The sequence below is a fragment of the Syngnathoides biaculeatus genome, chromosome 18 (genome assembly GCF_019802595.1).
Source record: "Syngnathoides biaculeatus isolate LvHL_M chromosome 18, ASM1980259v1, whole genome shotgun sequence".
In the NCBI taxonomy this organism is placed as follows: Eukaryota; Metazoa; Chordata; class Actinopteri; order Syngnathiformes; family Syngnathidae; genus Syngnathoides; species Syngnathoides biaculeatus.
The window spans coordinates 17,619,567-17,647,156 of record NC_084657.1 but is presented as its reverse complement, the minus strand read 5'-3'; the positions used below and the strand labels follow the sequence as shown (position 1 = coordinate 17,647,156).

General features: G+C 40.6%; 1 protein-coding gene across 5 annotated transcripts in view; it reads left to right on the top strand.

The window, feature by feature from the left end:
* Positions 1-27,590, top strand: part of stk32a (serine/threonine kinase 32A) — a 51,522-nt gene that overhangs the window by 488 nt on the left and 23,444 nt on the right. For 2 of the 5 annotated variants that reach the window (XM_061803237.1, XM_061803235.1), the window contains exons 1-5: positions 554-4,835; positions 8,119-8,508; positions 15,602-15,657; positions 19,026-19,177; positions 25,574-25,747. In XM_061803237.1, the coding sequence (XP_061659221.1) occupies positions 8,457-8,508; positions 15,602-15,657; positions 19,026-19,177; positions 25,574-25,747 (434 nt within the window). In that variant the 5' untranslated portion in view covers positions 554-4,835; positions 8,119-8,456. Of the gene's footprint in view, positions 1-553; positions 4,836-4,864; positions 6,104-8,118; positions 8,509-15,601; positions 15,658-18,840; positions 18,954-19,025; positions 19,178-25,573; positions 25,748-27,590 lie in introns of those variants that run through there. The other 3 variants (XM_061803236.1, XM_061803233.1, XM_061803234.1) reach the window with 3 other exon arrangements.

Genomic DNA, 27,590 nt, shown 5'->3' with positions numbered 1-27,590 from the left:
ATTTTTTAAATGGTTAGTTCTCTTTGGTTTGACCCAAGGCAATGTTGATGCTTAAAACTAATAAGAAATATATTGAAGGCTATGTATGAAGTCAGAAGACATTTGATAAAGGAACAGACGTGAGCAAAACTTTATATTTTGGAAGTTTAGAATGTTCATGTCAAACTGACCTTAAAGAATATCAGTGTGTACAACCACATAGTCCACATGAGAGGACAGACTGAAATCATCATCAGGATGTTAATATACTGCTTTTTTTTTAGTTTTTCGAGTTGTCCTCATAAATAAGGTAACCCCACTAAATATAAAAAAGATATGCCACTTATTCACTGATAACAAATGTTTGGAAAATTGGATTTAATGGGAGGATTGACACAATTAAAAATACTGCTTTTTTTATCCATCCATCCATTTTCTCCGCCGCTTATCCTCACGAGGGTTGCGGGGACTGCTTGAACATATCCCAGCTGTCAACAGGCAGGAGGCGGGGTACACCCTGAACTGGTTGCTAGCCAATAGATACTTTTCACTGACGCCATGCAGACCACGTGTTTGTTTGTTTTGGACGGCAAGATCGTGTCTACATATCACGGCTAGGAAGATCGTGTCTACATATCACACTAGGAAGATCGCGTCTACATATCATGGCTAGGAAGTGAGAAGTGTACACTGTAATGTTTTGGCTACGGTTATCGTTTGATCTTTTATCTTGTAAGTCCTTTGACAAATGAACACTGTAACTAGAAGTGATTGAGGCACCTGTGGTGGCGTGAGGAATAAAGAAAGCAAGAAAGAAATGCTGTTGCTTGAAGACAAAACTACACAAACAGCAATGAGATGGTCAGAGACCGCATACTTTTTGCCAGCAACTCACTGAGTGTGCGCGAAAAGTTACTCAGCCAGTTGCCGGAGCTCACGCTTCAAAAAAAGCGATAGGCATAACCCGCTCCCACATGTTACCAAAAGAGCAGCTAAAGGCTATGGCTAGCGACAGCCACGAGGTTCACGTTATACACCTCAAAGTTTTACCGCGGGTGCGAGGAGGCATATTGACAGCGCAAAGACCTTCGTAAAGATATGTAACGAGTGTGGAGGATACCACAGTAAATTAGCTGAATGCCCAACAAAAGGTAAACAAGTTTCAGACCCCTTTTCCTGTCTATTCTTACAACCATAAGCCACACAATGAAATACATGATGAAAAGGCCGTAAGACGCTTACAAGCAAGCCTGGTACTTTTAAGCCAAAAAGATCACTAAAACACGTGAGTTGTATTGTAGTTTTGCCGTCCAGTGGGCATCGTCACGAGAAAAATATCTATCACAGGGCGCATTGAGATAAACAGCCACACTCACAATCACACACATAGGGGCAATTTAGTGTCCAATGAATATTGCATGTTTTTGGAATGTGGGAGGAAACCGGAGTGCCCCGAGGAAACCCACGCAGGCACGGGGAGAACACGCAGACTCCACACAGGCTGGTCCGGGATTGAATCCTGGAACTCAGAACTGTAAGGCCAACATTTTACCAGCTGATCCACCATGCTTCCACTGCTTTTTTAATAAATCTAAAATATTATTTCTTCTTTTCACCGTCTTGCTTTCATTTTGTGAATTCTGACTTGATAAGATACAGTATGTGTTTTGTCCTGTTGCCGCATTTTTTCTTCTTCTTTTTTTTTTTTTTTTTGCTGCTTTCATATCGTGTCCGGATATTATCTTGCCTTACATTTTCTCATGTAATCTTGTTCTCAGGCATTATTTCTTTGTCTTTGTAAAGCACTTTTGATTTGAAATGTTTGCGTATGAATACTGCCGTTTAAAGAAACCTCCTGTGTATTATAGGATTTCTTTTAAAGATTTCCCTCTTTTCTCTCTTTTTTTAATTTCTTGAAAATTTAGTAAAAGAAAAAAAAATCCTATCCTTTGGAATTGTTAAACTAGGTTTGAACATGAACATAGCTTTCTTAGCCTTCGCAAGCCACGCTACCATCAACTACAGGTAGTTGAAGGTTGTGACGCGGCTTAAGAAACTTAAGAAGTTTATTGTATTTCTATTTTTTCCAGTGAGAGCTGATGCTAGATTTTTCTGGGGGGTGAAATTTCTATGAGAGAAAGAGTTTCAAAGCTTGTTTGGTATTCAGAAAAGTTTTTAAAATAAAATAGGAAATTGTGGGGGGGGGGTGCTGAAGAATTAATTTCAAAGCCATATCCCCCAGCCCTAAAGAAGGATAACCTCAAAGTTCTATAATTTCACTTTTCAAGTCAACAATTATTTTATTATAATTTTGTATTCAAACGGGAATATGATTCCAAACACACCTTTAAACTGGTTTTGGACTGAATGACGCCAGCTAATAACTTTGCCACACCCCGACCTCAACCCTCTTGAATATTTGCGCCCTTTGTTTTTACTGTACCCAAAATTAAGATGACATTAAAGCTCATGATAACGGCACAGTGGAGAAACTCGTTAGAATGTCTGCCTCACAGTTAAAAGAACCGGGGTTCAAATGCTAGCCCTGCCTGTGTGGACCTTGCATGTTCTCCACGTGCCTGTGTGGGTTTTCTCCGGTCTCCTCCCACATCCCAAAAACATGGATTTATTGGAAACTCTAAATTGCCCTTCGGTGTGATTGTTTGTCTCTATGTGCCCTGCGATTGGCTGGCAACCAGTTCAGGGTGTACCCCACCTCCTGCCCGGAGGTAACTGGAATAAGCTCCAACACTCCCACAAGCCTTGTGAGGATAAGCGACTTGGATAATGAATGGATGGATAGTGCTCAATGATGTGTGCATTGAAAATTTTTCACCTCAATACACACTGCTGGTAGCGGTAGATGTGGCATTTGCCTCAGTGACACATTTGAGTTTAAAGACAGTGCCGCTACATGCAAAAGCTGCTAAACGTGGTTACACTTGACCTGAAAAATAAATCAATTACATGAAATAAAAGGTGGAACGGTGGAATAACTGGTTAGATCGTTGACCTCCCAATTCTGAGGACCGGGGTTCAAATCACAGACTCCCCCTGTGTGGAGTTTGCATGTTCTCCCCATGCCTGTGTGAGTTTTCTCCGAACACTCCGGTTTCCTCCCACCTCCCCAAAACATGCACCATTAATTGGACACTCTACATTACCCTTAAGTGTGATTTTGAGTCTGACTCGTTTGTTTCTATGTACCCTGCGATTGGCTGGCAACCAGTTCAGGGGGTACCCCGCCTCCTGCCCAATGACAGCTGGGATAAGCTTCAGCATTCCCACGACCCTTGTTAGGATAAGCGGCTCAGAAAATGGATGGATGGTCATGACAGTCTGGAGGAAATGCAGGGAAGAAAAGGCGGATCAAACATCCACTAAGTCTTGAATAATCGTCATAATTAACATCATAAACCCTGTTTAATTAGCCATTGCAAGAGCAGCCACTCTCCTTCCTCCTTTCACGTTTGACCACACTTTCTACTCTACGGTACAGACTACTTGTTTGTTTTAAATCCAAGTAAACTGTATAATTGCAGGATGTGTGTGCCAGTGTAGCACAAATATTATTTCACACAACACGACGCTTGAAAAAGCTGTCAACACATCTTGTTTTTGCGGTTGTTGCACAGCAAGCAGCAGGTGTGTTCCCGTCGGCTTTTTGTCACAACTGGTTAACACCTCTCATTATCTCACACTCGCCAGGCAGCTGAGATGCCGAATGGATGAGTCATGAGATGCAGATTGTGACACTACATGCACGTGTGGCCAAAAGTATTGGTCCGTTTGCAATGAATGGAAGTGGACGTGATACATACCAAATTCCACACAGAATGCATTCTGGATCAGAAATGGGCCTTTCCTAATAGGTTTCAATTTGCCCAATCATCCAAAATGTCCTGGTAAAAGTAATGGAGGTGTGAATGGGGATTTCTGATTGATTAAGAGGTGAGGCGTAATTATTTTGCCCATATACCCTGTAGTGGTGAACTTTTCTGTGCCCGACATCCACTACAAAAATATTATCTCATTACAAAATCCATATGGACAAATTTGAGGCTGATACACTCAGTTACTACTTAATATAATATAAATACATTTGAAACCCCCTATGGGGTCTTGAACTCCATGGAGGGGGGGAAAATGATTCAGAACAATAGTATTTAAATTCCATTGCTCAATTTAGAGCCAACTGCGTGTTTTTTATACTATCCAGGATTTACACTATCCAGAGGGTTTCATAATTAAGGTGATATGACTAATATGCATAATGGAATTGTGATAAATCAACTAGGATTTACTGTATTAATAAAAAAATCCCACAACACCCATCAATGGTAAAATGTAGTTTGATGTTGTACTGTATTGTATCAATAGAGGGAGCCATTTTCACAAACAGTACTGTACACTAAATAGAGGCCACATAACTCAGTGGTCATGAGTTTATATCCCGATGGGGCCTCCACACCCTGTGAGGGGTTGTTTCAGTGAGGGCATCCGGCGTAAAAACTGTGCCAAAACAAATATGAGTGTTTCTCTGTGGCGACCCCTAATGGGACAAGCCGAAAAAATCCATAAGTGAGCACTATGATGAATGCGCTGCAAAAAAATCCCCTAATCCCATAAAGATTTGACCTGTGACTGACTTTTGCCTTTCTTTATCTCACAGGGAGACAAACGCATTTTCAAACCAGGACTAGGCTGCTGGGGCAGCTGCGTTGCCTGACTCTGTCTCTGTTCAGTTCAGTCCATGTCCATATTTTCTTTAAAAAGTGCGTGCCACTTGCAAATGTCCGTGCAGAGTTACTGTATGCTGGAGGGCGGACGATACACACAAAGATGGACGTCGATCAGTGAGTGTTTTGGAAGGTCATAGGTGAATATGAAGTGTGCATTGTAAGCATATCTATCGTCATGATGTCTGACCACTCAACCCCAACTGCTTTCGACCTTACCTTAGAGTTGACACTATTAATAACACTTAGTGGTGACTAAAATGTCATGTTTAAGATATAATTAATCAGATGTAGCAGGAATTTAATAACTATAATGCAAAGAGCAATGCCAGACTAGGACCAACACTGAATTGTACTTAATGAGGGCACTATACTGGATTAAAAAAAAAAAAGTGTAAGACAATATACACAATCTCAACGGTCAGGTATGTAAACTTTCAGCATTCAATTCAGTGATTCTTTTGCAAACCGCTAGAGAGAACCTGCGTACCAACTGGTGAGACTATTACCACCTTTTGACAAGCACTCCATTCAACATGCTCTAGGAGTCAATGGGCTACTCCAATGTATACGCTGTCCCCTCCAAAAGCAAATAGAGTTTTGACTGGTGAAACCCAAAGACAAAAAGAAGCACTAAACAATCAATATAAATTGCAACACCTCATCAAACTACAACCACCCCAATACTTCCAATACTTTGGCTCACTTGGAAAGTGGGTGGCATCACACAAAAGGTGCTCTGTCCTGAGTTGTTTAACACATCTAGATGTGAATACCATTAAATAAAAGCTGGAATTCTAAATGTGTTTCTCATATTCATCTTTTGATCTGAAACCCAAAAGTCTTCACTATACACCAAAAACAATGGACTTGAGCGGACTGTTCCAATACTTTAGCAAATGTTTTTTTAGGCGCATCCCCATGTTGTTAGAAGTGTCAAAAAAGCGGTCCATGCGAGGATGACGAGCTCTTGAGCGGTTCATTCTTTGAGGGTGCACGAGTAACATCTGCTCGTCAGCCGGCGTCACAGTTCCACGGTGATGAGCAGGCACGCGCGTGTGCGCACCTCCCGCGACGCGTGGCCACAGTGGTGAGAAGCTTAGACCACACACGTATGTGGCAATGGGGAAGTCAGTCGCTCCTTTTTGCAACCAACAGAGCAGACGTCCTCCAGAAAATCGTTTACGTTATTTCCCTATTCTGTCCCTGCACATTTTTTCCTCTTGATTTTTATTTTTTTTTTAATTGGACGTCTTATCTCCGGTGGCGCGTGCATGCGTGTGCGTGCGCGACGAGCTCCGGACAAGTAAAGGCTTTCAGAGCAGCACTGTTGCTCTCTTCCCAGCTGAGAAGGAGCTGCTCCTGTAGGCTCCGCGGGCACAGAGGTACGTGTTCCGTGCTTATTACGGGTGCGGGGCGACTTTCTATTCAGTGCATGCTTCACCCTTCTTCATCATTGTCATCATCGTCAGCGGGAGGGTGTCCTGCGGGGAGCTCGGCAATGCGGGTCCCACTAGTTTTGGAGATAGGGTTATATCTTGTCAGGCACCCTGTGAGTGACATTGTATGCCCTGCCCCGCATGTGCATGCATGACTGTTTATTCGTGCATTTCTTTCTACAAACTGCTGTTAGACGACATAATAGACCACCACCACCCCAGCCAGAATATGAATCATTCATGCCACGACAAAAACGAAGCTTCTGGTGCTCACTGCTGAATGACATTAATTTGTTAAATGTGTATGTGTTCTCTTTTGAACCAAATGAAAGGCAGAAAGAAACCTGGTGAATGACATTTAGATTCTTTCGACCCAGCAGTCAGAAATAAGGGTACAGAATATGAGTGTTTTTTTTTTACCTCATTGTACAATATAGTCAGTGGACCCCATTGTTTTAGGCATTTCTGGCTCTTGAAAAGCTGCAGGTATGTTCTAAAATTGAAAAAGTCAACAAAATCGGCATATTTGACAAGCCATTGTGCCTTGAAAAAGATACACCACTACTTGTGCAGGTCAAAAGACAAATAGTCCAATTATGAACTCTACACAGAAAACTGTTGACTCTCCAAAAGATTAGATGTACTCCTGTTATGTTTTGCCCTGATTAAGTTGTTGAACAAGAGCCCAATGGATGACTGATGTGTGGAAGAATGACAGCGTAATAAGAAGGGATTATTTTGAAGTAGTTCTGATAGTACTAAACTCTAGTTTTATTATGGGTGTTTGGGAACGGAGTGACAAGTTTAGTTTAAGAAAAGTTACATTCTCCTTATACAGTTTTAACTCAGAACCAAATCCCAGTTGGAGTTTTGATCCCCCGCTCCCCCACACACACACATACACACTTTTCTCTTTTCTGATCTTGCCTTATATCCATTAGAGAGGACCAATTTTCACAATAGTCACTGATGATATGTTGATTTACTTGCCTGACTTTTGATTCCCATTCAGTGATGGTGTGAATGGTTTTGAGTCCCTAGAGTCCAGTGTGTAGTGAGATTTGCCTCCTGAATTAGACAGGATCAGTTCCAGCTCCCCCTTGACTCTGAAAACCACATGAGCGATATAGAACATGAATGGATGGATCGTTTCGATGTATACTTATAGAGAGTTGTACATACATGGGGAAAGAATAGTATACACACAAATGGCAAAAGAAAAAGAAAAAAAAACACTAGTGAGATAAGTTCATGACAAATTGATTGATGAAATTCAATCTAAATTTGTTTTTTTTTTTTTACATTTTCTAAATCGGTGTTGATCAAAATCTTAGCTGATATTCTGTTTCTCGAGAATTCAGGATTCACACTTTCTCACCGCAACAGCCCCGGAAAGGCATACGTTTGGCAGCAAGTGATATTTTTCTAGTCAATGTAGTATTTAAAGCAAACTGAATGGATCTCATTGACTTTGACAATGGAAAAAGTTGTATGGTTATACATATTTATGATGATAATGGTGACATACATGGCCTCTTGAAAAAAAGATATAGAGCTTTAGAGTTCCATGGGCTCGCTGTATAGCTGTTTTTCCCCTGACTATATAATTTTATGTCATCTTTCAGGGTCACAAAAAGATGTAGCAAACGTTGTATTGGAGTTGAAAACTTCGACCAAGGGGTTTTCACAATTGTCGACTGCACCTTGTGCAGTTGCATTTTTCACCAACTAGTTAGGCAGGCTGCGTAAGATCTGGCACTCCAGAAACCACATGTTGTATGAACACCTGTGAGACAAGTTTGCTTATTCACTGCCAGAATTGAACAACTGCTCAATACTGAGACACTTTGTTTTTGCAAAACACCCTGATTCTTGATCCCTTTCCTCCCTCTCTGCTACTCGAGCCACACCCTCTCCTCCTCCTCCACTGACGGTGTCATGTTTTCCTTCTTCCCACACAGGTTAGACACTCAGTCACCAGAGGGTCACAACCACATCAACCAGTCTTCTCCTGGGCCTACCAGAGACATCCCTCCGTGCCGCTCATCCAGACATTTGTAAAGACAGGACAGCAACTCTTGAAGGGGGCTTGAATGTGTTTGCATGACTCCGAACAGCTGTAGTATAATGCTCAACCTTCCCAGAAAGATGCGGGGTTGCATGCATGTGTGAAGGTCTGGAAATTTAGCCTAGTGTATGTGTGAGGGGGAGTATTGCTGACCAGGCTATGAGTGCATTGCGCCTTTGGATGCTGAGTTGAGCGACGGGAGCTGAACCAGAGGCTGGCTGAGTAGTCGCCATGGGGCTTGGACAGTCCAGCAAGTCTCCCGTCATGGGTGACACCGATGAGGGTGAGTGTCAACTTTGAAGATCCCAAAAACATCTTCAGTCAACTTGTGTGGCTCAAATCTTTTTTTTTTTTTTTTTAAATTAGGAGTTATGCTGTGATCCTCAAAGGATGAACTGAACTGGACTTTGATGTAGAACACTTTTCATCTTGTACATAGAAAAGGCTTCTTTGGGGCTTTCTGGTCTTGAAATAACTGAAAGTGGTTAAATGTGAAATGTCAAGAGCAAAGAAAAAGTCAGCTTTCTTTAAATTCAACTTTTTAATCTGAGTCTGCTGCTCCATTTCAAGAAAAAAAAAGACTATTAAACCATATGGCTTCAGTAATGCACAGCACGGCTTCTTCATGCATGGACAGTAAAAGTAGCATAGTGTTTTCTGATATTTAAATTCACTAGAGGGCAGCATGGTGGATGAGTGGTTCGCACCGATGCTTTGCAGTCAGCAATTTGCACGTTTCCCATGCTTGCATGGGTGTCTCAAGTTACTTAACCTTCATCCTACATTTCATAAACATGCATGTTAGCCTAATTGAAGTCTCTTAATTGTAGGTAAAAGTTGTTTGTCTAGTCTATATTTGCCCTAAGATTAACTGACAATCAGTCCTCCAGTTAAGTCAGTTTATCCAGTCAGTTTATACAGTGGTACTTTTAAGTGTTAAGAGGACCGCTACAGAATTATTAAACTATTAGTTTCTGATTCATTTTCATTCATTCATTTATGAGTAATCACACATGACCTTGAGTTTGGATTAATATAGATGACTATTTGAATTCATATTCCTTGTCATATCACATGGTGGTGTCTCCCGTCTTGCTCATTAGGCTGTCTGACGGGTTCCCAGGACTTGTATCATGAAATCTTGATCTAATAATCTTGTGGTCATAAAAATGTAACTGTACAAACCCAATTCCAATGAAGTTGGGACATAGTGTTAAACATGAAAAAAAAACAGAATACAATTTTGCAAATCACGTTATACCCATATTAAATGAATACACTAAAAAGACAAGATATCTAAAGTTCTCACTCATAAATTGTATTGTTTATAGCAAATAATCATTAACTTGGGATTTATTGGCTGGTAAAAAGACTTGAGAAAGTTGACCAATGCTTATCAAACCCTTGTTTGGGACATCCCACAGGTGAACATGCTAATTGGTTAAAGGTGGGTGCAATGATTGGGAAGAAAAGGAGATCCACTGAATTGCTGAGTCATTCACAACCAAAGATGGATGAACTGCAAGAAATTTAGTGACTTCCTCATCTAAGGTCCATGATATCAAAAGTTTCAAAGATTCTGGAGAAATTACTACATATAAGCGGCCAGGCCGAAAATCAACATTGAATGCCCATGACCTTCGATCCCTCAGCTGGCATTTAATCAAAAACCGACATAAATGTGTAAAGGATATCACCACATGGGCTCAGGAACACTTCAGAAAACCAATGTTACTAAATACAGTTTAGTGCTACACCTGTAGGTGCAACTTAAAATTCTATTATGCAAAGCAAAAACCATTGAACAACACCCAGAAAGGCTGCCAGCTTCTCTGGGCCCGGGTTCTCCCAAGTTAGACTGATGTAATGTGGAAAAGTGCTCTGTGGTCGAAAGACTTCACAGTTCAAAATGTTTTTGGAAATTGTTGATTTTGTTCCTCCCCTTGAAAGAGCAAAATAATCATCTGTACTCTTATGGATGTTAAGTTCAAAAGCCAGCATCTAATGATTATGGGGCTGTATTCGTGTCAGTGGGATGGGTAATTTACACATCTATGAAGGCACCATTAATGCTTAAAGGTGCTTACAGGTTTGGAGAAATATGCTGCCATCCAAGCAATGTCTTTTTTTTTTTTTTTTTTTAAATAACACCCTGTTTTATTTCAGCAAGACAATGCCAAACCACATTCTGCACATGTTACAACAGTGTGGCTTTGTAGTAAAAGAGTGCAGGGTACTAGACTCCATGCAGTCCAGACCCGTCTCCCTATGAAAATTCTCATTATGAAGCATAAAATATGACAACCGAGACCTCACACTGTTGAACGGCTGAAGCTGTGGATCAAGCAAGAATGGGGAAACAATTCCACCTACGAAGCTTAAACAACTAGTGTCCTCTGTTCCTCAACGTTTATTGAATGTTGTTTGGAAAAAAAGGTGACGTCACATAGTGGTAAATATGACGCTTCACCATCTTTTTTGGAATGTGTTGCAGCCACAAAAATCTAAATGATTATACTCTAAAAACAATAAAGTAACAGTTGGAATATTAACTATCTTGCCTTTTTGGTGTAATTCATTAAATATAAGTTAAACATGATTTCAAAATTCTTGTATTGTTTTCATCTTTAACACAATGTCCCAACTTCATTAAAAATTAGGCTTGCATTTGAAATCCAAAATACAGGCTCAAAATGTCTCCTTTGAAAGAATCCTGGAAAGGCAATTTCCCAAACTTCTCTGCCACGCATTCTTGTCTTACTCTTGTGGAATAGATCTTACTGGACCCTCTTGCAGCTCCATCATTATGGCCATCTTGATACCGCCACCATCTTTAAAATGGGTCCGCTTGATGATTCTGGTGGTCTTGGGAAAGAGGGAGAAAAAAAAAATCACGCAGAGCCAGGTCGCGTGAGTAAGGATGTTGCTACAGCAGGGCGACGTTTTTCTTGGCACGAAGCTGTTGGATGCTGAGGGCATCATGAGCAGGTGGGTTGTCATGGAGAAGCACTCGTGAGTTGTCCTGCCACAACTCTCACCTATTCTTACACCCAGAACGATAACAAATGCTGCAGGATGTATTTGTTGATACGGTGGTTGATTGTCGGCCCTTTAGCGATAACTCGTAGAGGACGAATGCCTCAATATAAAGTAAGCGATCAACATGGCTTTGATTTTTGGATTTTGACTGACTTGCTTTCTTTGGGCTTGGCAATGTTGGACTTTTCCACTCAAGGCTTTGACATTTGGTCTTCCAATCGTATGGAATACTTATGACTCATCACCAGCAATGACTCTTCCTGAACAAGTCTGGCCTCATTGTTCTCATTATCACTCACTTATTGCTTAACAACCTGAAACCGTGGATACGTGCATAAAACCATGTGTGGATGAGGTCAATGCATGCAGGTCGCAGTTATGTACTCCAGGGTGATCACATTGAAAACAGAAAACCTGTGTACTGTTTTGTGGTTTGTGACACCAATACTCAAACATTTCAGACCCATTTCTCAGAGTCCAACAGCACTTTACCCCTGGACAGACAGATAGCAGGAACATCTACAGACGCTCTGCAAAATACTCAAAATAACCTTATACGAATTATAAGACAAGTTGATTTATTTTTCATTTCACAGTTCAGCTATTTTTTTGTATTACATGTAAAATATCAAATTCTAAAAAAAAAAATACATTGTGTGGGGATCTTTGTTCTTAAGGAAGAATTACAGCTGAACAAAGGTCTGGCATTTGGAGAGAAAGTCTATTACTATTACTATTTGCAAACAGTAAGAATATACACGAATTTGAATTTATTGATCCAAGTGTGTGGACACATCCCAAGCAGTGCAAGTTAAGTCAGTCTTACATGTTGATTTAATCAGAAATAGGTTTGTAAATAATGGATCTGGCATTTGAATGTGAAATGTTTCTTTTATTTACTACAGAGATGATTTTATGGTACAAATGAAGAAATACAATGACCATCTTTGTTTCTGTCACAACACATATAAGTTAACAGTACACACATACACACACTCTTCACCTTGCATTACACTCACTAATGAAAGTGGAGCCCTTTCACTGGATGCGACTTTATGAAAGGAGGAATTTATTAATCATGGTGAACCATACCTCTGCTTAGTCATCCAACATTTTGTTTGGTAAAATGTCAGTCATATCCAAGTCTTACTGTGCGCTCTTGAGGTTAATAGGCCCCCTCTGACACAGCGAGGGGCACTTCCAACTCGGCTGTGCTTAAGGCAGACGTGTCATTTTGAATTAGACGAAAAGCCCCTCGCGCTGAGAAGGAAGTAATCCCCTGGGCTCACGTCAGAAGCAGGCAGAGCTAGCTTTTGGAGCTCGACGTAAGCAGAAGGGAGTTTCTTGACTTTGTACTTTATCGTTCAACACACTGTTAAGCATGGAATGGCTTTTGTTTCCACTGGAGGAGTAATACTTCCTTGATTGATCAGAAAACAAAAAGTCGTAGATGTCAGACCTTCAATATTTGCAATAGCATATCGTTGGATGTGGATGATATTGAAAGAATAACACACTTAACTTTAATGAAACATTTAATGGCCCACCTGAGATGTTGGTCACACATCTGATTTCTAAACATTCATAACTGTGACACAAGTGTAAAAATAAGTAAAATATTAAAATGTAAGGTTTTGGGACATTACTGGGAGTCCTTTGAGCCCAATTGTGCCTATTAAAACCCATTAAATGTTGCAAAAAGAAAACAATGATACCATAATCATTTTGTGCACTGAACTGCGGTTTCGTGAGTTATGCTGGAGGTTTACGTTAACTTTAGTAACATCATGCAAGATACCGGTCCTTCAAGTTTGATTCTTTTCGATGCATGCTTTTTTTTCCTTTGGTCGAAATTCAACTTTTAATGGCTCTTGTGTTTACTGAGAAAAAACATTGTCAAACTAAAAAACTGCAGAAATGTGAAGTAGAAATTCAAGCTTAATTTTCAGTTTTAGTCCAAAATCATACTGCCTCAAGAGGTCAGATTTTTCTTTTTCTGATCGCATCTTGTGAAGATCCATCCAGAGAAAGTTTTACTCGCTTGCGTCAGGGCAGAATCAATTGGGTGTTGCATGGCTGTCGCTGAACCTTATTAATTGATCAAAACAGAAGAGTGTGCGTGAATCCTGCTAGGGCATGTTGTTAGTCCCCTTTGAGGATTATTCGTGTATCCCCTTTGCGCTACATTTTCCACTCCGTGTAACCAGGCGACTGTGCTTAAAACGCCTGTTTACTGCTGATCATGCTTTATTCACCTTGCGCCGAGACATGAGCCCGTGGGCTCTGTTGCAGATGTTAGAGCAGCAATGAAAGGATTCATGTTTGGTGTTGTATTGGGTTCAAATAGAAAAGCATTTAATACTTTCTGGTCAGCCATTCAGACTTTTACTTTAAAGTTAAGTTTAGCCAAGATGTTACCAGTAACCTTTAAAGTGGTCCAAAAGATTGCATTTCTTCAGAATTGTACCATGTGAATAATAACAAATGAAACGACGGTGCATTTTTCATGATTGTACCATCCTCAAACCTTTTTTTCTCAATGTTTTATGCCTAAACTCAACATATGAGTTTAACTGTATGCCTCTCTCTGGCTTGGCAATCCGTTTTCTATCCTAGGTGTCCCCATTAATGTCATGATAGAGCTCGAGCCAATTCTGGTCGACCCTTGTCAAAAAGCAAGGCACCGATACTGGTTGCCAGACGATAGCAGAGCACATATTGACAAAAAAAAATCCATCCATCCATATTCTTTGCTGCTTATCCTCACGAGGGTCGCGGGGAGTGCTGGAGCCTATCCCAGCTGTCAACGGGCAGGAGGCGGGGTACACCTTAATCTGGTTGACAGCCAATCGGAGGGCACATTGAGACATACAGCCGCACTCACACTCACATTTCGGGGCAATTTAGAGTGTCCAATTGATGTTGCATGTTTTCGGGATGTGACAGTAAACCGGAGTGCCCAGAGAAAACTCACGCAGACACGGGGAGAACATGCAAACTCCACACAGGCGGGGCTGGGATCGAACCCGGGTCCTAAGAACTGTGAGGCCAACGCTTTACCAGCTGATCCACTGTGCCGCCAAAATAAAAATAATTCACACTTAATATTCACTCCTATTAACAATTTAGAATCCTTAATGTCCCCAACATGGACATTTTAAAAAAAAAATCTGGTATATAATAGGTAGACTCATAGGTGAAATCAGGTTGCGGTAGAAGATGGATGAATAGGTGAACACATTTTTCAGATGCTCCGTTAAAATATTCCATTACAACGAAGTACTTTGTGTTTTGACAGTTTTCTAGGTGGTTTAAAAATTCCATACAGTTAAGAAAAACGTTTTGTCAATCTCAAATTTTGAGGGTGTGGGACGTCATCTAAAGCACCAACAAAATGGACAACAAACATCTATAATAATGGAGATCACATGCACAGAAATATGTTTTTAGTTGGTTCATAACCGTCAGTCATTTGCAGACGAGACCATGAAGCTCTGAGATTTCATGCGTCAGTCAAACTCAAACTGCTAAGCAATAGAGCTCCTAACTTCCACACTCAACGTGGCTAACACTGCATCAGTTACACCCGTTTACGGAGTTCAATAATTTTACGCTGCGTTACTCAGGTGTCCATCATTTAATATCGCTTGTTAAATTGCCAGCCGGAATATTGTAATGCTCCATATGTCCACTCGTAGACACAAGCCTCGCTGTGTCTTGGGAAAAGCCATCAAAGAAAACATCGCCAAGTTGCTCAGTGGGGAAATGGTACTGTTTATGCATTGTGTGTGTGTATGTATGTGTGCGTGTGTGCGCACATGTCAAGGTACTTGTGGTTCCTGTCAAAGTAAGTTGAGTACTCAGTCCAACACATATCGGGACAAAAGGAGAGTGTGATATGTGGCTAGCGAAGCGAAATATTATCTGTCAAATCTAATAAACGTGTGTGTAATCTACACTGTGTGTAAGTGTAGTTCTATATGCATGTGTACATCGATGTAGTGAATGGTCATATGAGTACGTCAATTGTCCAGCAGCTACTCAGTCCTCAGAGGTTCCACAGAGAGGAAAAGGTCTTCCCTTTTGTTGTCATGGTAACCAGGACCAAACAGCCCATTCAGTTTCAAATGGCAGTGCTTGCTGCTGGTTAAATGATGAGAGTTGTGTGTGTGTGTGTGGTGTGTGTGTGTGTGTGTGTGTGTGTGTGTGTGTGTGTGTGTGTGAGGCAGAGTAGGTTTTATTAAAACATGTTTTCAGTTAATTCCATGTTATTAAAAAGCACACTTTCATTCCGATAACATCAATTTAACTCCAGTCGTTCTTGTCTTTCGTTTCAGTCAATTTTGACCATTTCCAGATCCTCAGAGCAATAGGAAAAGGAAGCTTTGGAAAGGTAAGACAATTTTTTTTGCATATTTTCTGGATATAACATTTACAATTTAACATTCTTAATTGGCATTAAGTGTTATAAGCAGTTAACCACTGAAATAAGTTTAAAAAGTATGTAATTTGAAAACTTAAAAAGCTGATTAAAAAAACGCAGTTGCTATAATAATACCATTATGATACAACTCGTGATACAGTATTCTCAATAATACTGTGTGATTTTGACCATTTGATGCAGTGGAGTGTCTACAAGCAGTGGCCTGGAACAGTCCAAACTATAGTCTGTTTTTCATAGGTTTGCATTATTTTCTTCATTCGTAGGCAAACATTTTAAATAGACTTGGGGAAAAAAAGATAAATACATTGGCATCGGAAAAGTGTGAAGAAAACCCACGTTGCTCTTTATGTTTTCTGGATTTGTTTGCACTTTTAGTTCGAGAGTTAATTTTTTTCTTACAGTCATACAATTCGCCAGCCATGCTAAAACTAAAAAAATGTTAAAAATATTTAATTCATAAAAAAAATTATCACCACCAGACCAGTGTTCTGTACAGTAGTCTAGAAAAAATACATTTGTTGAAGGCCGTCTCATCGACAGGACCCAGATAGCACAGGATAATGAGTCATGTCAGCTTTTTCACTGCATCCGATGAATTATAACAATGTGCGTACATAGGCCAACTGTACACAGCATTGATATTCTGTCTGACGGCAGATAAGCAATATAATCACGATACATGGCAAGCTGTTCAATGAGGAGAGTGATGTGATCAGGGTTTGGCTGATTAACTACGCCAGCTGCTCCACAGAAGACTCTTAGATAGCAGATAGCAGTAATCACTGGCTTATTGACGCTTGTAGCACAGCCACACGTCTCCGTTGCACATATCGTCTCCGTCAAAAGACGGTAAGCGCCCTGATGGGCTGCATCTTTAATGGATTTCCAATTCAAGCCTTACCAAATAAGTTCCCCTTTAATTTATTTTTAGGGTTATATTGTATTATGATGCAAGTGTGGCGAAGTATTGCAAATCTTCGTCAATTTCACTGCCTGTACTGGGAAAAGTAGATCGAAACCTCATCCTGCTGATGCCTCACTACACAACGACAGGAAGAAAAATAACCATCATTGAGGAAGTGGCCTGTGGAATTAGCGCAGGCTCTGGAAGACTACTTTGGAACAACACTGGGATGCACAGCAGGTGTCCCACTATTAAAAGGTGGAAAAGGTGGCGGATTGCACTACTTTGAATACATCATCTTCTTTATAGAAATTGTTGTTTGTGTAACAATCTTACACTCCTTTGCAAACAAAGCCCTGGATGGAGAGTGGCTTCAAAGGTCTTCTCAACCAGAAGATTATGGCCTTCGGAGATGGTGGTCTCGCTTGAGCTCAAGCATGAGCAGTAGAATTTCAAATTTAAAGTTCAGTTCGGGTAGGTAAAGGAAAAGTAAAGTATGTTGGAGCAGAAGCTGCAGAAAATCAGCATGAAGTTGGTATAGGACAAAATGAAGACAATCGGCGGCTGAAGTTCTGAAAGTCATGATACCACTTAAGGGGATTTGGGGAGCGCAAACCAGCAGTATAAGCTCATTGGCAATTCTGAATACAGTACCCCTCCCATTTCTCACAAGACAGTACAGAGGAGAACATCCCACTCAAACCCTCCCGCAGATCGAAATAATAGCCCGGTTCGTGGACAGCTGAGGAGGCTTCGATCCGACAAAGCAGCAGGGCCTGATGGAATTTCCCTTGAAAGGGATGAAAGCCTGCATGCCGAAGCTGTGTGAACCTCTTCAAATTTAACCTGGGACAAGGGAGGGTCCTGCATCGTCACGATTCCTTAAAAAAAAAAAAAAAAAAAAAAAAACTTTCTGGTGATCTTTATGACTTCAGGCTGTTTGGGCCTACCTACCTACCGAACAAGTGATGAAGACAATGGAACGGCTGCTTTTTCCCCAAAATGCCTTTGACCCTCTGCAGTTCGCATATCAGAAGAACGTAGCAGTTTAGGAGGTCATACCTGCTCACTCCGACAATCCCTTTTTCACTTGGACAGAGGCAGCGGTGTTGTGAGGATGGCATTTTTAGACTCCTCCAGTTCCTTCAATACTAACCAGCCTCCGCTACTCCCAGACAAACTGGCAGAGATGGGTGTTATTTCACACATTGTGGCATGAATTACTGACTATCTGACAGGCAGACCCTAGTATGTAAGGCTGGGGGAGTGCAGGTATGACATTGAGCACCACTGGGTCCTCCCAAATGGCCTGTTCTATACCTCGGATATGAAGTACAATTTGGTGATTGTGGGTTATATCAGGTAGGAGTACACACAGTGATTGAGGGGTTTACACGTGATGTTACTCCAAACACTTGCACCTTACCTCAAGCAAGACTAGAGAAATTATGGTAAATGTAGGACGCAGAGACCTTAACCTGATTGGTTTGTATAAATGGGAACAAATACCTGGGGCTGTATTGGACTGCCTAGACTGGGGCTCCATACAGGAAAGGATAAAGACGTGTGTACTTTATCAGAAGACTGGCTTCCATAAATATCTGCCAAACAATTCTGCAGGTGTTCAAGCAGTCAGTCGTGGTAAGAACTCTCATGCATTAGTTGAAGTTGTGTATCAAGAAAAGGGACACTTCTCGACTGGATAAACTGAGGAGCAAGGTGACGCTCTTGTGGACACAGAGTTGGACATCATGGCAGCTGTGGCAGAAAGGATCATACCCAACAAGCTTCTGTCCGTCATGGTGCATCCACTGCACAATACCATCTCCAGGCATAGGCGCAAATTTAGTGACAGGCTGATATTTCTGCCTTGCTCCACTGACAGACTGAGGAATTCCTTCCTTTCCCATGCTATGTGGCTTTTTAATTCCACCCTGGGAGAGAAATGCTCATATTAAATTCTCCCAACTCGGTACCGCACTGTCAACGTTTTGTCCATTGATCCATTCGTTTTTTAAAGTGAAATCAATAATTCTGTTGATCAATCAGCAAAAAGTTATATTTGTCACTCTATCCTATACAAGCAAAACTGTACCATGCTCCTTCCACTGGTTAACCAATACTGAAAAGTGGGATGGTAGAGGCTACATAATTATTTCTACAATTTTTCTACAAAAACACCAAAAATACAGTTAACGCAGTTCACTAAACCCAACTATATTCTTTAGTGGAAACAGGGCACATTCCATCAAGTTAAAAGTGCTGTATATTAGAGCAGGATTCACTGCGTGCTGAGTTCCAAACTTCCATTCGAATGCATAAATCTGGATTTGGCAGTGAGGTAATTTCTTCTTCATCATCATCATTATCTGTAGCTGAAGAGTTTGCATTGAAAGAGTTCTGCTCTCCTCAGGTGTGCATTGTGCAGAAGAAAGACACTAAGAAGATGTACGCCATGAAATACATGAACAAGCTGAAATGTGTGGAGCGTAACGAAGTGAGGAACGTATTGAAGGAGCTGCAGATCATGCAGAACCTGGAGCATCCTTTCCTGGTGAACATCTGGTAAAGCCACCCATTTTTCCGCTAGGGTTTTTTTTTTTTGTTCCTCAATGAGTCTTTAGTCTGTCCCTCAAGTTTCATGTGGATGAAATAGCAATTGCAATACAGTACACTCACAGAAATATATATTGGAAGAAAATCCCTTTTGTGAAAACCTCTGAAGCGCTGTCATTGATCTCCACTTTCAGTGCTTCCCCTCATGACCACAGCAACCATTTGAATGTTTCCACAAGGCATTGTCCTCGTACACTGTCCATCATTCCAATGAAATACAGGCTAAAGGGAAAATGACCCATTAAAAGGCTGTTCAATCTGTTTAGCAATGAGTCATGAACACCCACAATCCCCTGTGCACATCATAGTAGAAGTAGTTAAAAGGAAAAATGTAGTTTGCGTGCTCATCTCGAGCTTCAATTTTTTTGCATCCCATTTGCCTCGCTGCATTTGGGGAATCTAATGACACATAGGCTTACTCATAATCAAGATGAGTCATCAACTACTTTTAAGCAACTTAATTTGTAATTTTTTCATAATTTTAAACAGTATTGAGCACCTAGAATCACAGCTTCATATGTGAGGCCTCATTTATTAACGATAGGCACACCTTTTCTGCTACCCAGTTCCATCAAGCAGAGATTAAGAAGAGAGAAGAACTGACATCGCTGAAAAAAAATGAATTCCCTCCTCACTTCCTTTCAGTCTATTTGTATCAAAGGTGCACACTTTGTTTTTATTTATTGCTCCTTTGGATTGGATCCCTAGGAACAAACAGCCCTTATATTACTTCATATCTTTCAAAAACATTGCAGTAGCCTGGCAGAAAGACTACTGTGAGAGAAAAACTCACAAATTTCACAGCCATAAACAATTTAGGATGGAGGGATAGCAAAAAAAAAGATGGGATAGAAAAGGACAGCCGAGTATCAAGGAGGCTGCAGACGCGAGCAATGCACTGACTTATCTGACAAACAATGACAGCGCATGTTTTCTGGGATGCTGCATCGAACATTACGTAGGGTGGAGGAGTCTGGAAGTGAATGCTTTTGGCAGTGGAAATTCCCCCCCCGGGAGGGGTGGTTTCCTCTGGAGAGATGCTTGGGTCAGCGGCTTGCCAGCTCGCCCACTCTCTCGGTTGTGTTGAGTTGGCATGTTTGTCCCGAGTTTAGCATTCAAGGTTAAAAACTGAGACATTAGCTGTAGGCAAATGAACTGGACCAAGGCCTCTATTTGTAGGAAAATTGATTTGATCTCTTTTTAGCATCTCTGAAAAAGAATGTTTATTCTTTTTCTCCATGATTCAACTCTCCTAGTGTCTTATTGTTGGATTACAAAGTAAATGATTGTTCCTTAATGTTAAGGTTTAGTGTCCTAAAGAGAGACCTACAAAATTTAATAAATTAGGAGAATTCAATTTATGAATACTCTGTCCACTGGAAAGACTGTTTTGGCAGGAAGTTTATGACAACAGTTCCTTTATTCCGTGGCCTTTGAAGATAAACTTGTCTCAGTGTTTGTTTTGACAACAATAGCATTATAATTTTTTGGAAAAAAGGGCAGCTTGAAAATGTGATCATTAACATTTGCGGGATAGATGCTAACACTTCAACCAGCTCATACTGTATTTAATCAAGTTGTCTTTGCCACAGTAGCCAAAACCTGAGACTGTGATCCATTCACCCACACATTGCTCTTCCAGAGTTGCTATGATTGGTGGTGACTGAAGTTGGCTGTGTTAACTCCCACAGCAGTGCAGAACAACCTTATTTAAATACACTGGCTGCACGTGTCTGCCAAAATACGAAAACCCTGACTCACCTGCCCTCGATCAGAGTTACGGCACGCGCCACGTCTAATTTTACCTGGTCACGTAAAGACCCCTTTCAGTCTGAGCACCCATTAGGACCAGAGTTGAAGATGTTCTGGTGGACCCTGTGTCTTGGTTCACATATAAATGGTTCATGCCGTTGGTGGGCATTTGGATTGTACGTGCTCCCAGGCTGACATTGCCAACAAGAGAATTGTTCTAGCATTCGTGCCTTTTCACTCCTTTTTGAAGGTCCTATTCTTGCTCTGTCAAATCCTAAAATTGCTTTTATACAGTTCATTCTTTTAGGCTAACCTCAATGACAAATACATGCTATTGTAGAAAGTCATTTCACACGTATTACACGACGCAGTATACAATGAAAAGCTTAAATTGCTTCAGGGCCACCAGTAGTCTTTTTCAACTGTGTTTTACAGAGTAACAATCTTTGTCATGTTCTATTCATGCTCCTGTACCCTCAGAAAACACCAATAGCATTTTCTTTTAAAAGCAATGCCTTGAAAGCAATGACACTTGAGAAAACATATCCTCAAAGATTGGACATTCTTTAATGCATTAAAAATATACTTTTTTTTTACAGAAAATAAACCATATGTTTGTATGTATTGGATTTTTATGCAGTACGTGTAATTCAACTGTACTCATCACTTTTGCCGTTACGAAAAAAAAAAACCTTGCAGGTTATTGCTGTTATTATTAAAGTAATGTGGATTTGTTTTATTTAAATTTATGCATTCCTCTTTGGATGTCCGGTAGGCATCGGACAGTGGGAGGTGTTAGCGGTTAGGAGTGTCTGACAGCATGAAGCCAATACATCAGTTTGAGTAGACAGCCAGCTGTTTCCCTTCAGTAAATTAGATTTCTTGTTTAATATTCTGGATGTGTACTTAATTAATCTACCAGAACATGATACTAGAAAAAATAGAGTCCGACTTCTAAACTACTGGGATCACCTCAGTCTGAATTGAATTTTTTGAAGGTCGGACTAAAACACTCGTACTGGAAACGTCTCTGGACTGAAATCCGAATATGCTACAGTCTGTGCTGATTATCTATACCTGGAAAACAAATATTAATTGCTGTCATACTCCAAGCGAATATTGCATTATCTGTCTTGCAAAATGGCATGACTACATGTGTCTTTGTAGAAAAAGTAAATTTACATCACAAAGTTAACAGTTTTTAATCCCTATTCTTACCTACATCTATGACAAAGAAACAAATAAAACTAAATAGAGTTGTCAAACTAAGGTATTAGCTTGACTGTGTGACTATGCATCATGTAATTGCTATTCTAAGTTATCCAAATGTTAACAGTAAAACTACTGAAGATATGGTCTCAAAAGTACTGAGTTTTAGACAATGTTTTTCCTCTTGAAAATTATGCTTACATTCTAAGTTTCCTTCCTTAAGTTCCAAGATTCTTGTGTACTAGGACTGACTTCCTTTTGCAAGGAATTGACAGTATTTTTGTGAAACTGTTTGGCCATACCCAGCATTTGTATTAAATTTGAAAAGTGGGGAAGGATTGCCTTGTAAGGACATTATCCAGTGAACTGCTGTGAGACTTCCATTATCGAAGTGGCCTGCGGTGCCTGTGTCTCTCTAAAAGCTTCATGCAGGACGCCCTCCCTCAGGATTGGCTGCCTGGAGGCCACAAACACGTGTGAGAGGAGAGACACAACGAGACAGAGGGGAAAAAAATGGGACAGCTCGAGGAGGAAAATGTTACCAAAGATGCCTTGGTCGCGCGAAGACATCTAGGAGTGCTTATCCCCATTCTGACTGTTGCTCTGTGCAAAATAAAGCAACAAGCTGCTAATGGATGTCCAAGAAGATGAAGTATTTGTACTTCCTTTTGTCCCATCCATTATTTTTCCATCTGCTCTATTCAACCAAGCAGTATTGTAGAAAATTGTGGGGAAAAAACATTTTTGGGGGGAGCTGTTGGACAGAAAGGACTTTTGAAAAGAAATACATAATGGCAAGCAAAAAAGAGAACTTTATGAACTATTCATCTGTTGTGGATATTCATGGTCCTTCTTATGATGTCCAGTGATGTAGAGCCTATCCCAATTTAAATTTCAGGCAGGCAAGAGACAGAGTACCCCTTAGACTGGTCTTGAGCCAGCAGCGGGGCACACGTAGAAAGCCATCCACACCTTTGGACAATTTTGCCTTCAGTTAACCATACGTTCCGTTTTTTGAAGGACGCAGAAGAAATCTGTGAAGCCCGGACCGAGATTCCAAACCAGAACCCACAATTCACTGAACGGCTTCTACTTAATCGTAATAGCAGTAAAATGGAAAGTACATACCTTTTCATTTGACACAAATAGCTGAATAAAAGACAAGGTTACTCTGCCAAGCCAGCAAGTGAATGCCTAACTTGTCTGCTTAAATACATGTGTCAGCTCAAGACTCATTAGAACCTTGACGAACTGGGTGAAAAGGTATTTGCTCTCTGTTCATGAGTGTCAGTGAAGGAGCGGTGGAAAGACAGATTTAAAGAGATAATTAAGCTATTAAAGTGATTAATAGAGTGGAACATCCTTAGTAAGCTCACAGTACGTACTACAACCCCATTAGATTTTTGTCAGTGCTTTGCATATTTAGTTTTAAGATTTTCTCATCTTGAAATTAGCTGCAGGTTAGTGACGTAGTATGAAAATTTCGTATCTTTGGAGGGAAATTGGCGGCACGGTGGCTCAGCTGGAAAGAGTTCCCGGGTTCGATCCGAGACCCGCCTATGTGGAGTTTGCATGTTCTCCCCGTGCCTGCATGGGTTTTCTCCGGGCACTCCGGTTTCCTCCCACAACCCAAAAACATGCAACATTAATTGGACACTCTAAATTGCCCCTAAGTGTGATTGTGAGTGCGGCTGTTTGTCTCTATGTTCCCTTCAATTGGCTGGAAACCAATTCGCGGTGTAGCCCTCCTCCTGCCTATTGACAACTGGGATAGGCTTCAGCACTTCCACGACCCTCGTGAGGATAAGTGGCTAAGAAAATGGATGGATGGATGGATGGATGGATGGATGGATGGATGGATGGATGGATGGATGGATGGATGAAGGGAAATTGAAAAGTGTGGAATTTAAGGAGTATGAGGGTACATCTGAGCTCAGCTTTTGTTGGGAAAATGTGTTATACTATCGTGCTATAATATTTTTTGGGTTATAAATCATGTATAAAGTCATACATGCATCCACTTAACATACCGCTTAGAGAAAAAGTGTAGTGATACACGGGTATCTTCAAAGAAAAGTCAAATGCTGGTTACTTGTATGTAACCACAAAATGTTGACGCTGTAATACAGCTTTATTTCCACATTCATGATGATTATCGTCAAATTTATCCATTTCACAAATAGGAATTCCAACTTCGGTGGAGGCAATGTGTATTTCCTGGTCAAAGGCTGGAAATTTCCTGCAAGGCACTCTGTTCTCATGGTGTGGTCGTGTATCCTCTTTCCTACCTTGGCAGATATCCTTTCTGCCCTGTGAGGCCAATAAGATGTTAAGTGGTTTCAGCATTATCTGAGCCCTAACAAACAATTTGGAGTCAGCTAATCAATCACCACCCATGCAGCAGAAACTCCTTCACAACTCTGTGTGTTAAAAAAAAGAACAAAACAAATCACCAATCTAAATGTGAGGTTATGTCTGAATGTCACTATGTTTCTATCTTATCTTTAATACAGAAGACGACAATTTGGCCGCAGTCGGAAGCTTGAATGGCAATCATTGGAGCAGGAAAGCAGTGTGCGGCATGCTGATTTGGATGACTCGCTTTCTCTCGAGTAGCGTTTCGTGATTAATGGATAACAACATGTAGCATTATGACCCTGACATGGCCTTTCACACAAATAAGGGCGATGGAGGAATGCTGCAGAAAAGATTGGAGTAGAGAGTATTGGCATTCCCATGCACAAGAAAATGTGTGTACAGGATGTACTGTATGCCATATGATCTAAGAAGAATATACAGTATCACCACCAAAAAGTGCTTTGCAAGGTAAAGGGTATCAAGTCATAAAACCACCCTCTGCCTTCAATGTCTTTCTATGTGGATTTACAGTGCGAAACAAAAAAACAGCAATAACGAAAAAAGTACCATGGTGGAATAGAATTATTTGTCTATACGTGTGAATGTGTGTGAGTGGTTATTTATATATTTGTATCCTGAGATTGACCGGTGCATCCTGTCTCCCACCCAAAGTCAGCTGGGATAGGGTCTTAAGTCATTTGCAGTTCAAATGAAGTGTACAGAAATTGTTATAGAAAATTGATGTATAGATTACACTGAAGGTTCCTCCAGCAACATGATCACCATGTTTTATAAATGTTTGTATAGCACTCTGAAACACCTCAATTCCTGCCCCCAACACACTCCAAAAACAGGATGGGCATGTATTAGTTGAACTAAAATTATTAATTTGGTCACAAAAACATTAATCTATGAATTAAAACCCATAGGTGTTGGATGTGACAAGATTCCACTACTTACAGTGTGTCCCGGAGTGCTGCGTTGCTTTGTCACTAATCATTTCTGCGCCATCTTCCTCTACGGCAGGTATTCCTTCCAGGACGAGGAGGATATGTTCATGGTGGTGGACTTGCTCCTTGGAGGAGATCTGCGTTATCACCTGCAGCAGAATGTCCATTTCTCGGAGAGCACGGTCAAACTGTATATCTGCGAGTTGGCTTTGGCCCTGGGATACCTGCGCTCCAAGCACATCATACACAGGTTGGATGTCTATTTCCTCATTTCGATTTATTAGAGAGTTACTTTATTTGTATCATATAAGAATAGTCTTCCACTTGCACTTGCTGTAGTAGATGTCCTACTTCTGACCTTCACGCCACCAGCTCCCGAGATGTGTCAATATATAGTATCAAGCGTCATTTAAAAGGCAACAAGCAAATTTCTGTGAAGTCACTTATGTTTTATGGAGCTACGGTGGAACCTGTGATGCTGAATCCATCACCAGTTGTTCATTTCTGTTTGACCAAAATTGCCTCCCTACCAGCTGTCTAGTACAATATAACAATAAATAATTAGAAAATGAGAATACAAATGCAATTAACACCTAAACTTATTTTTACATCTGGAAAATATATGGGAACATTTTATTCAAAATTTGGAGCAAATATAAGGTCAACCAACATTACAGAGAGGATGTTCGACCAAAACTGAGCTTCCACTCTTGGCTGTCCACATCTGTTTTATTTAGTCATAAAAAGGCTGCTTAGTCAATGTGCAGAAAGGTTAAAATAGCTTGACGCAAAGGTCCTATCCAACACAACCGTTATCCCTGGGCTGCATACTGTGGCTGCTATAAAAGGCGCAAGATAAAGGCTTATTTAATTTGTAAACTGCAGGTTAAGTGCTTTTTAAGCAGGGCAGACCACATGGCGGCTGCTGCCAAACTCGACTGGGGGAATAAAAAGTCCTCAAATCCTCAACTAAGTGACACTACTCTCAGGACAATTAATCCTCCCTTTTAAAGTTATTTAATCTTCCTAGAGACAACTATACCTTCCTTATAATGTGTATTTATCTGTAGTGTTGCATCTAATACAAATGGTGTTAATGAGTAATGTTGGCTGGAAAATCTTTTAACGTTTGTATTAAGGAACAAAAATTTCCATTTCGTAACTACGAGTCTTAGGACATTTTGACGCAGCCTCTAAAGCTATCATTTTTTTCCACCATTTTTCCCCAAGGGTGTTGGTTTGTAAAAACTCCACGTTTGGAAATAATATCATGAGAACCGTATGTGAAGGAATGGTATCATGACAGTATAGGGGTTGACATGACATGACATGACATGTTGACAAGTATGACACTCAACATGCAATCCTACTACCCTGTTTATTTGAAATAACAAATGTTCTATGTATCACATTTGCAACTGGAGTCATTATCTTCCCACATCTATTTATCTGATTACATGATATCATGTCAGTATTTGAAAGAACACATAGTTGTGGCAGTACCTTCGCTGGGTTCTATGTTAAAGGCAAAGGCAAATAAATGTTAAGGTAGTTAAAACGCTGACACTACAATTTTGCAGGATCTGTTTCTAATAGTGGCTTTTCCAGTTAGATTGAATTCACTTTGTGACGTGTATGTACAATACTGTATTATGGTAACAGCGCTACCTTGACTTACTGTTACTTCTGTTGAGAGCTGAAAGCAGTTACAAGTGTGCTTGAGTTACACTGCCAGGTGAGTGAAGTAAAAGAAAAAAAAAAATGGAGCAGTTCAAGTTTTGTATTAGGAAGCCATACGTGATGCAATTCCGGCAGTTTATTGACCGATCCAAACAGAAAATCACAAAAACACCTCCCTGCAAGGAGTGATCTAGTTCCTGATGTCACTAGCCTGCTCCCTGAAGGTTCACATCCAACACATGAAAACTACTGTTCATGGGCCTACATTGATTACACATCGGCCAGTTTAAACTTAAATTCAAAAACTGATGCAAAGGGACATTTAAGAAGGTCAGTACGTTATATTCACCACAACACCCTTGACCCTCTGCAATTTGCATATGAGGAGAACGCGGCAGTGTAGGACGTCATAC